This window comes from Pseudophryne corroboree, chromosome 5, assembly GCF_028390025.1.
Source record: "Pseudophryne corroboree isolate aPseCor3 chromosome 5, aPseCor3.hap2, whole genome shotgun sequence".
NCBI lineage: Eukaryota > Metazoa > Chordata > Amphibia > Anura > Myobatrachidae > Pseudophryne > Pseudophryne corroboree.
This window is the reverse complement of record NC_086448.1, coordinates 717,606,190-717,618,490: the sequence shown is the minus strand read 5'-3', so window position 1 is coordinate 717,618,490 and position 12,301 is coordinate 717,606,190. Positions and strand designations below refer to the sequence as shown.

The window sequence follows — 12,301 nt, the reverse complement described above, 5'->3', positions numbered from 1 at the left end:
TATAATGACGGACCTGCTGGACACTGTCAGCAGCACTGCAGACTCCTAAAGTAAGCTACTAGTAGTATCAAGAAGATAGAAAAAAAAAAAACACCACAGGTAGGTGGTATACAATTATGGATGGACGAGCGACTGCCGACACAGAGGTAGCTACAGCCGTGGACTACCGTACTGCGTCTGCTGCTAATATAGACTGGATGATAATGATATAAAAAATATATATATATCACTACTGCAGCCGGACAGGTATATATTATATAATGACGGACCTGCTGGACACTGTCAGCAGCACTGCAGATTCCTAAAGTAAGCTACTAGTAGTATCAAGAAGATAGAAAAAAAAAAACACCACAGGTAGGTGGTATACAATTATGGATGGACGAGCGACTGCCGACACAGAGGTAGCTACAGCCGTGGACTACCGTACTGCGTCTGCTGCTAATATAGACTGGATGATAATGATATAAAAAATATATATATATCACTACTGCAGCCGGACAGGTATATATTATATAATGACGGACCTGCTGGACACTGTCAGCAGCACTGCAGACTCCTAAAGTAAGCTACTAGTAGTATCAAGAAGATAGAAAAAAAAAAAACACCACAGGTAGGTGGTATACAATTATGGATGGACGAGCGACTGCCGACACAGAGGTAGCTACAGCCGTGGACTACCGTACTGCGTCTGCTGCTAATATAGACTGGATGATAATGATATAAAAAATATATATATATATCACTACTGCAGCCGGACAGGTATATATTATATAATTAATGACGGACCTGCTGGACACTGTCAGCAGAATGCGTTTATAGAATAAAAACACCACACGACGAGTGTTTAACTTTTTCAGGCAGACAATCACAATATACTGGTGGTCAGACAGTGGTCACTGGTCAGTCACACTGGCAGTGGCACTCTGGCAGCAAAAGTGTGCACTGTTAAATAATATGTACTCCTGCTACTGCTCCCCAGTCTCCCCCACAATTAAGCTGTGTGAGCACTGAGCACTCAGCACAGTCAGATATACATAGATGATGCAGCACACTGAGGCTGAGCACAGATGTGGTATACTGTTACTGTGTCACTGTGTATCGTTTTTTTTCAGGCAGAGAACGGATTATATTAAATAATAATATAATAAAACTGCACTGGTGGTCACTGGTCAGTCACTAGTAAACTCTGCACTCTCTGAGTACTCCTAAGCTCCAGTAAATCAAGTGTCTCACTCTCACTCTCTCTCTTCTAATCTAAATGGAGAGGACGCCAGCCACGTCCTCTCCCTATGAATCTCAATGCACGTGTGAAAATGGCGGCGACGCGCGGCTCCTTATATAGAATCCGAGTCTCGCGATAGAATCCGAGCCTCGCGAGAATCCGACAGCGGGATGATGACGTTCGGGCGCGCTCGGGTTAGCCGAGCAAGGCGGGAAGATCTGAGTCTGCCTCGGATCCGTGTAAAAAGGCTGAAGTTCGGGGGGGTTCGGATTCCGAGGAACCGAACCCGCTCATCACTAATCTGTACCCCCTAGCCAGCCCTCAAATGGTCCCAGCGTGGGAACTGCAATTTGGGTTTACATATTACTCTGAAGCAGGACCAATGGCAGGTGATATGACATCAGATACACTGAAGTATCTTAAAATATATGCATTTTTAGAAATCAAACTTGTGATAGACCTCTATTAATGTAAACATACTGTACATGAATTGTTAAGAACTACATTGAACATTTCATTATAGTTTATTGAGTTAAAATGACATCTAAAGATTTGCTCATCTTGGGTCCACTGTTCTCCTGATCTGACAAGTTCCAGAAATTGGTCAATGTTAATGTTTTTTTTTTTAATTCTCGTTTTTTTCGTTCCATAAATCACGTTGGCAGACTATAAGAAGAATATTGGATGTTACCATTTTCTCTTAGTGTTTCTTAAGACTTCTCTTAGCTATTGACAATACTGCAGATTTACAAGTCTGATTGCCATGGCAACCACAGTAACATGATACATGTAGTGAACAGAGAACTCTTAATCTGTTTTCATTGGTGCACCCTCCTTCTTCTCCTCATCCCTCTGCCATCACATAATATGCTGAGCACCTGTTAGGCTGTGCCTGGCAGCTACACGTTTTACCCTCCAGAGAGATTTTGCAAAGGAGATAATCATTTGTAGAAGATCAGCTAAGAAAAATAATCAGGTGCATGTTTAAAGGGGCTTTACGTGCTATTTAAAAAAAAGAAAATTCTATATGGGATTGCTACTCTAGTATTAGCAACTGTTCAGTAAATCTGATCCTTACACTATGTATGAAAAACATAAATCTAGTATTACATAAATAATTTGACTTGATTTTCTTCATAGAGGATAGTGCCAGATTCCCAGAGAGAGCAAAACTTGACCTAGTTACATTAATATGTGTAACAGCACGTTCCTTAACCAAGTGGGATTTGGCTTGTAACAGGATATGAGGGCATATACCTGATTTGTTTTCACACATCTGTGATCTGACCTTATTTCTGGAAGAATTACGCATGTTCAAGTAATATAGGATATTTCAAAAGAAGAAGGTTCGAGTAAGCAGCACATCCAAGCAGTGTTCTGTCCAGGACACACATCAGTAGTCCTGCATGAGAACCAGGAGCAGACACGTTAATATATGTTCATTTCGCACAAACAACTAGTCACCAGTGTACACCTTCTTGGCACTGTGCACAAACTTTTGTTTTGACAAGTAAGTGCAATGGTCTTAGAATATCTTTGACATCTTTATAAGAGATTACTGCCTAAAGCACCTGTTATGCTGTAATAACAGGCTGTGCAAGCAAAAGTGCACTCTAAGGATATATGATACCGTAACGTGCCACGAAAACTGTTCAAGCAAGTGCATATGAAGACCTGGCAGAAAGTTATCTCTTCCTGACCTACAATCTGAGGCTGGCTGACCTCTGACATGCAACTGACATGTGAGCGGAGGCAGAAGTCTAGACCTGTAAAACGTGTTTAAAAATATATAGTCAAAAATATACCCAATATGCTTATAGATCAAAATGACATACAGTATTTGAAGAGTCATTAAACAAAATGCAAAACATGCATCTCGTATAGTGTACAGTATATGCCTTTTGTGCAACTACACCCGATTTTAAGCTACTGTACACTTGAAAATGATTAGGGTCTGTGGGGGTGTGCAACTGCGCATCTTCTAACTGTAGGAGCTCTGTACGGATAGAGCAGATTCTCGCTAATTGAGTGCTAGGCACATCATCTTTTCTGTTGTGACTTGGGCATTGATCCTTCTTTACTATGGCTGTTGGGGCACTCGGATATCTGACCAAAAGAGTAATTTCACAGTCCACAGATTCTACACCAGTGTTTCTCAACCTCAATCCTCAAGACACACTAACAGTCCAGGTTTTAGTGTTATCCGTGTTCAAGTATGGCTATCGTGAAAACCTGGACTATTAGTGGGAACACTGCATTCAGAGCTTCTCCTGTTACATACTATGGGCGTCTTCTGCTCCTCAACCCCCTCTCAGTCACATCAGAATAGTTACACTAAATACATTCCACTGTTATGTTTGATGTTCCAGGCATTCTCATAGTGTGACTCCCCATTACTGTGGCTATTGGGCATTTCAACCATCAACACGAAGAGCCTGGTATCACCCCCGCGGGTTCCCCAGAAATGATGCCTCCCTACTTCTTTTAAAGAAATCACACCCCACACTAGGGATGGCCATTGACCATCAAAGGTTTGCGACACATATCTAATGGTTTGACCATTGACAGGGAACACCTGCCTGCACTTAGTGCACATTCTGGGAATGTGCAGTACCCAACCATCAGTGGATTTTTTAGGATGGTTTAAACCCATCAATGTCGTCTGCTCTGATTAATAGCTGTAACTCAAGCATCCACCACCTCTTCTCCCAATTAATCACATAAAGCTGTATCACTCTTCCCAACTCCACTGTGGTAGATCATACACAGCACGGTATCATTCCACCTACACAGCCTGATTCAGAGCCACATGCAACGGGTTTGTAGTGCCATTTGCATAAAGTCTCAGAGGGGCGACTGCCAATAGGTGCACCCACGGTCGCCTCTCCATCCACCTCTGAATCAGGCACGCAGTCTCCAAGTGGATGGATGAACTAACTAAACATAAAAAGAAGTGGAAACTAACTTTCATTCTGTAAGTGTAGCATTGTATGTACAGTGGTTGCGACTCTGGTGCCATGGTATGAATTATTTCAGGGCTGGCTCACACTAAGGGGTACATTTACTAAGCAGTGATAAGAGCAGAGAAGTGAGTCAGTGGAGAAGTTGCCCATGGCAACCAATCAGCACTGAAGTAACAGCTATAATTTGCATACTATAAAATGATACAGAGCTGCTGATTGGTTGATGGGGAAATTTCTCCACTGGCTCACTTCTCCACTCTTATCACTGCTTAGTAAATGTACCCCCTAAATGGCTTACCAGTAGTGCATTTAGCTGCTTGGTTAATGTAAATGTAATGCACATAAATAAAATTGGCTGTATTCTAGGTTCACTATACTGTAAGGCAGTGGTTCCCTGTGTGCCGTGTCACCCTGGTGTGCCTTCGGGCACTTACAGGGGTACCAGGGTTGGTGGTTCAGGACCAATTCGAATTATTTATGATCAATGTACAGTAATAGGTAAAACCAGCGCTTGTGGCGGCCAAACATAAAATTTGTGGACAAAACAGAAGCAAATCCTGTCCCTCACCATAAATTTTAAACTAAAGATGACATAAAGTATAAACATAATTTTACTTAATTAAATATTGTTTTCTGAATTTCTCAAAGAGAAACTTTTGGCCTAAGGGTGCTGCGGAAAAAATTCCGATACTCTGGGTGCGCCGTGATTCAAAAATGTTTGGGAACCACTGCTGTATAGTAAAACAGTTTATTTGTACCTAGTACTTTATGTCCTTTGATACCTAGTCCTATAAGCTCCTTTGATAGACTTGCAGGAAATATTCTGTACAAAAACTACAGTATTTGCTCTTTATCTCAGATATCATTTGCATCCAGATACTAGTGATGTGAGGTGATAGCAGTGTGTGTTACTGGCTGCACGGTGCGCCCAATACTCACACACATGCTTCTGCTATAAGTACACATGCATCTCACACAATAAAATCTAAAGTGGTTTTGCCTTTGTTTATCACAGATATCAAGTATTTGCAAGGCCGCCCTTCATGCTGGTGTAATGCGCAATCAACAAGGAGGCTACGTGGATGTTATGCCTGTAGACAAGAAGAGACACTATTTTGGATCAACTCAGAATGGAGTCACTTCAGAGAGGTAAATAATGGAGGAATGTTTGTAGCATATTTAATATGTTCCTGTTTGTAGATAATTTGGGACTAATTCTGAGTCACGTGCAGCTATATAATTTGATTAATATATATTTTTACTCTGCATGCATCTAATACCTCTTGAAGACATACGACCCAGGAATTTCCCTGCTCATACCCAGGATTTTCTCTTTAGCAAACACCCGGGGTTTTGTTCGAAACCCCCTTTCACACTACTCCACAGACCCGGGAAATTCCTGGGTTGGCCCCTTTCAGACACAAACTGTTTTTTTCCAGTTTTGAAGGCAGCGTCATCATTTTAAGGGAATGATATTTGGGCTCTTATTTCCTCCTTACCCCTCACATGTAGTAGCTCCATGACCTCCTCCTCCTTCCAATGAGACATGATAAACAGAATGGCAGTCTCTTCACTGGCACCCTCTGGCTCTGGCACACTTCTCTGCACAGCTCTGTGTTCCTCTCATGTGTCTCGTCTGTTCACTGGTTCTGGCACACTTCTCTGCACAGCTCTGTGTTCCTCTCATGTGTCTCGTCTGTTCACTGGCTCTGGCACACTTCTCTGCACAGCTCTGTGTTCCTCTCATGTGTGTCGTCTGTTCACTGGCTCTGGCACACTTCTCTGTACATCTCTGTGTTCCTCTCATGTGTCTCGTCTGTTCACTGACTCTGGCACACTTCTCTGCACAGCTCTGTGTTTCTCTCATGTGTCTCGTCTGTTCACTGGCTCTGGCACACTTCTCTGTACAGCTCTGTGTTCCTCTCATGTGTCTCGTCTTTTCACTGGCTCTGGCACACTTCTCTGTACAGCTCTGTGTTCCTCTCATGTGTCTCGTCTGTTCACTGGCTCTGGCACACTTCTCTGTACAGCTCTGTGTTCCTCTCATGTGTGTCGTCTGTTCACTGGCTCTGGCACACTTCTCTGCACAGCTCTGTGTTCCTCTCATGTGTCTCGTCTGTTCACTGGCTTTGGCACACTTCTCTGCACAGCTCTGTGTACTTCTCATGTGTGGCGAAAATGTCCCTCTCTGGCTGCCGCAGATGATGTCTTCAGCAGGCATCAGGCGGCCCTTCCTGGCCAATTAAAACTGTTTCAATGCGGCCAGAGAGCAAATTCCCAGGTTGCGTCATTGAGACTTAACTCGGGTCGCCAACCCAGGAAGAAAGACCCGGTTGGTGCCTTTCAGACATACCAAAATCCCGGGTTGATGCTCGTTCATGTGCAAAATCCCGAGATTTTGGAGGATGTCTGAAAGGGATATAAATTGCAGCAGGCATGAGACGCCGTTGTGATTTCATATGCATGCATCTTTATTGCAAATGTGCTGGGCTTTCCTGGTGAGTGGCTAGGTGGTGGCTATTCAGACGCATGGAGATTGTCCATCTTATGTGTGTATTATGGGAGTGTGGCGGGCGTGTTGCTGAAGTGTTTTTTACACAGATGCATAATCGCTCACATAAAGTAGGAAGTTCATACTCAGATGGAATATCTGCACCGACCATAGGGCTGCTGCAGGTTTCAATGTTACAGACAATGGTGGCGTCTAAAGACACACCAATCGGCTTATCAAGGATCTATGAACGATGAAAGTGGGCGTCTCAGTTCTTGCACAACTTGTGTTTGTGTAATTATTGCATTTTATTTTTACTGCACAAGCAAATCTTTCTGCTGCTACTTTGTCTATTTATTCAATTTATCTACCAGATTTTTACATTTTGCAATAATTGTACTTTAGTTAATTCTACTTAATTAAGCAATGTAAAAAATAAACAACATAAATGAAAACCATTTTGCATGTACGTGAATAGTGGAATCAGAGCCGGCCATAGGCATAGGCAAACTATGCAATTGCCTAGGGCATTTGATATGCCTAGGGGCATCAGCAGCTTCTGCTGATTAAAATGATATGCGGCATGCCTATATTCTGTGTGTAGCATTTCATATGCAGATACAGCCACAGTCTCACACAGTATATAGGCATGCTGCATATCATTTTAATCAGCAGAAGCTGCTTGTGCATCCTAGCCACATAGCAGTGCAAATAAGATGCATTTTCATAAAAAAAGGTGCCCAACGTTAGCATTGAGGCAAGATTTATGAGGACACATCTGTATCCAAGCAGAGGTCACAGTGTTAGTGGCTGTGTGCATGTGAGTGGGTTGGTTGTGCAGTAGTGTTCGGAATATGTGTAAGGAGCATTATGTGTGTCATGTAAAAATGCATTAATAATGTACAACATATGTGTAGGGGGCACTATGTGTGTCATTATGTGTATAAGGACATTAATAATGTGCGGCATATGTGTAACAGGGTACTACTGTATGTGTGTCATTATGTGTATAGGGGCACTAAAATGTGCAGCAAATGTGTAGGGGGCACTATGTGTGTCATTATGTGTATAAGGGCATTAATAATGTACGGCATATGTGTAAGGGACATTATGTGTAAATAGGCATTAATAAAGGTTGTCATAATGTGTAAGGCGCATTATGTTTATAAGGACATTAATAATTTGTCTTATATGTGTAAGGTGCATTACTGTGTGGAATTATGTGTATAAATGCATTACTAATGTGTGGCATTATGTGTATAAGGTGCTCTACTATGTGGCGTTGCGTATAGAAAGGGCACTAGTGTGTCAACTAATGTGAATAAAGAGCAATATGGTGTGGTGTAATGTGAATAAGGAGCAATTCAGTGTGATATAAAGTGAATAAGGGACTCTACTGTGAGGAGTAACATTTAAGGTAAAGTGATACTACTGTGGGATGTAATATGGATTATGCACACTATCACATGATCAAATGTGAATAAAGTTGCAGTACTGTGTGGCGTAATTGGAATTGGGGTTACTATTGTGTGGCCATGCCTCTTGCCAGCAAAAACACACCCCTTTTTGGGCCAAATGTGCGAACTGTTGATATTTAAAATATAGGGGGTACAAACACCAAAATAAGGACTGCTATGGGTGAGGGTGATGGTGCTGGGAAAGAGGTGCAAGGTCAGAGGCGGAACCAGTGGTGGTGCTAGGGGGCACCAGCTAAAATCTTGCCTAGGGCATCATATTGGTTAGGGCCGGCTCTGAGTGGAATAGACAGACTAGCATTGTTATTTCTTCAGGTTTGTAACTGATGGTATTAAGTGAACGCAGGAGAAGCTGTGGTACCACAACTGCTTGTCTCCTGTAATCCCCAATATCATCCCCTAACAAGATGCTTCTAGGTCAGACCAGCTCCCAGACCTCCCACTGGGTATAATGTCATATTTGATACAATACTTTCTCCTAAGCATATGAAAACTATTTTATAGTAGGCACGGAACAAGTGCAAAACAATGTAATGTAAGGATTGGTGTGGCCCTCAGTCTTCATCTACATCAAGATTCCTGTAAGTATTGTAAGCTGATCGGTGTAGTCATAATACAAGATATATAGAAGCTGTTATGAATACAGTAACAATGTATATAGGGGCATAATTATTAATTATTGGGTGTTAGACCCGATAGTTATTATTGTTTAAGAAGAAATTAACATTCGCATGAATGTACAAAAAAACACATGAGCCTGTCCCAGAAATGTGTAAAGAAGGGAAATGATCGCAAAAGCAAACATTTTGCTTCTATATCGGGAGCCGGGGCCATTCTGTGCATGCGGAATGTCGCCCAAAGGCTACTATAGGATAACGCCATTAACGCCATCTGGAGATGGCTTTACCTATGGGGCCAAGTATAATAAATCTGACAGCTAAGCAGGCCCCATAGAAACATGGGGGGTCTGCGGCTGTTGTCAGAAATGGAGGGATCTCAGCAATCAGAGAGGTCTGCTGTGCCCCCTCCATGGTACGTTTAGGAGATACTAATATCTGACGATATCACCCCAAAACAGCTGTATTTGGGGAATGTGCCAAAAATATTATTTGCTAAATAGCAGAGCGTTCGCTGAACAGGAGCATTTCTTTGCACATGCAGGCTTAAAACTGCATGTATGCTAAATGTGTGGAGCTGATGCAGGCATGGTAGTGCAGTACAAATACAGTTGACAAAATCAATGGGCTTTTTTTCCCATTACATACAGTATTTAACTCTGGCACAGTGTTTGGCTACAAAGGGGTTGATGATGAGTTGGGCATACACCTGTTAGCTTAACATTAAATATGTACATTTGCATTGCATAAATCTATGTCTGTATGCCGGCCTGACACTTGCACCACCGTACGCTAAGAGAGATGGAGATTGGGAGGGATGGGGCGGTCTGACGTAGGCCGAGTACAATAAAGGCAAGTTTGCCAAATTGAGAGCAGAGACAGACGGCAGTAGAGATGCTTATACAGCTGTTATTGTAGCTGGATCAATAGTGGCTGCCTGGGGCTGCTGTAAATACACACTGATGAGGATTATGGCTGTCAGATGCTAGCCGCTTCTGATTTGGCTGAATGCAAATTCATTTCTCAAGCTGATGGACATTGATGATGCAAATATTAATATATGATTTTGTGGATGTATTGTTTTAATAAATTGTTTGGCAACTTTCTTGGTAAGTGAGAACAAATATTCCCTCTGCTGTAATACTGTATACAAGGTTCTTTTTAAATTAAAATAAATCCACATAGCAAATACTATAAAGTTCACACACTTTTCTTGTGCTTGTGGCTGGTTGGGTGGACGTGTATCTGGATGTATGTACAGTATGTCTGACTTTAACCTGGCGCATATTCTGCTGATGTACAGTTGGAGTGTGTCTAGCATATGGGAAGAATTTGCCTTATTAGAGTTTTTTAAAGCATATGTGGCCAACTTCATGTCAGCCCTATAGTGCTCAGTGCATGGCTATGATGAAGAGCCCCAGGGCTGACACTCTCATCCTGGGATTGTCACTTTCAATCACACTTCTCCGGTATCATGTGTATCAGTTTTTGACACATACTTGGCTTGTGGTGGCCATGCTCCTTCACTCTGGACTCATTAGAAGCTAGACTATCGGCACCTGGCTTGTTGCGGCTCCTGTAACATCACTATTTTCAGCAGTTGTGTCAATTCCTCTCCCTCCCGGTGCCTCACTGCATTCCTCAGTCTGGTTCTCAAATGCATCTTACAGCGGAATTTCCAGTTTCTTCCTCTTATGCACCTGTCACACACAACTGTCATTGAGCTTGGGCACTGCTATATGTAGATGGTACTGTGTAGGAAGGGCCCTAGTACCAAAACAAGACTTTATTCCTGAATATAAAAGTTTGGACTCAAAGGTGATGTACTGGTCATTCTCAAAATATTGCCCTGACACCAAGCTCAGATGAGATAAAGGGGTCTATTTGCTAAGCTTTGGATGGAGATAAAGTGGACGGAGATAAAGTACCAGCCAATCGGCTCCTAACTGTCATTTTTCAAACCTAGCCTGTGACATGGCAGCTAGGAGATGATTGGCTGGTCATTTATCTCCGTCCACTTTTTCTCCATCCAAGGCTTAGTAAATAGACCCATAAGGGCCTAATTCAGACCTGATCACTCCGCTGAGTTTTTGAAGAGGTCTGCAGTCAGATAGTCCTCGCCCATAAAGAGTGAAAAACCTCCCCGTGCAAGTGTGCGAATGCCAGACAGCGGACAACTGAAAATCCGTTCGCAACTCACTCAACATCGAATGATTTTTCCAGTCTGTGCGTAGCCCAGGACTTACTCCAACAGTGCAAAAGAAACAGGCTGATCGGGACCGGAGCTGACGTCACACACCCGCCCTGAAAATGGCTGGGAACGCCTGCGTTTTTCCTGACACTCCCAGAAAATGGGCATTTACCACCCACAAAAGTCCACTTCCTGTCAATCACCTTGCGTACGCCCAGTGATAGAAATTTTTGCACCATTCTGTTGCTGTTTGGCCTCGCACGTGCGCTTTGTGGTGCATATGCATGCGCAGTCATTCGATAATCGGCCGCTGTGCGATTTCGCACAACAGCGATCATGTCTGGATTAGGGCCTAAGTTTTTATAAGTACACCAAAGGTGACATTTTTAAATACTCGATCTTGTCCGTCCACGACACAGAAGCCTGTCCCAGTGGTGGTTTCATTCATGCTATATTACTTTGTGCTTCACACACAAGCACACACCAACAAAGTGGAATTGTATTTAATAATTATATATTTTACACACAGGAGGAATTTTTCTTCAGTATTACATATTTTAGCGACTTCTGCATTGCACAAATGTTTTATCCTAATTACCTCTCTCCTGTACTGGAGCATGATGTTTGGGGTAACAATGTAGATTATTTCTGCCTGCTAATTTACCCCCCAACCTTTATTTCCATTAAATAATTTTTCAGTTACTATAGGAAGTGAATATTATATAGGGTGCTATGACGTGGTGTACCTACAGTAATGTACACAGGACAACGTATTATTGCAATTTTTGTTATTTAAATGTAAACTATTTGCCCCAGTGTCAGCCGCAGTCAGAGATTCTCATCTGGAGAGTTTACAGCCACTGATTTCCTACTAGGGCCCATTTGCCGGATCTTCACTTCATAGGTGGTAGGTCAGAAAGACTTAGGTTAGCTGTATCAAACCTTCTAAAGCAGGGGTCCTCAACACCAGTCCCCAATTACTACCAACAGTTTTGTGGATTACTTTAATCATGTACATGTGAGTTAGGGGCATACTTTCCTGGAATTGGGGGGAAGCTCCAGAAAATCGGGTGGCACTTCCAGGCCTCCGGGAAAGAGGGCAAGTCTCCCGGAGCTGGCATCCAGTTGTCCGCACCACCTGCCGCCCGCAGCCACACACTCCTCACTGCAGTCGTCCATTTACCCGTCTGTGGGCAGGACGATGCCGCGATTTGTGCTGAATCGCACCATCGTAACCCCACCCCCCGCTCTACAAAGCCTGTAATCTGTGAAATATATAGCAGTGGGCGGGGTTGCAATGATACGTTCGAGCCTCCACACACCCTGCCTCACCCACATATGC

General features: G+C 42.9%; 1 protein-coding gene across 2 annotated transcripts in view; it reads left to right on the top strand.

Annotated features, from left to right (window-relative positions):
• CRISPLD1 (cysteine rich secretory protein LCCL domain containing 1) overlaps positions 1-12,301 on the top strand; it is a 197,229-nt gene that overhangs the window by 180,618 nt on the left and 4,310 nt on the right. For both annotated transcript variants that reach the window (XM_063923972.1, XM_063923971.1), the window contains exon 14: positions 5,201-5,334. In XM_063923972.1, the coding sequence (XP_063780042.1) occupies positions 5,201-5,334 (134 nt within the window). The remainder of the gene's footprint in view (positions 1-5,200; positions 5,335-12,301) is intronic.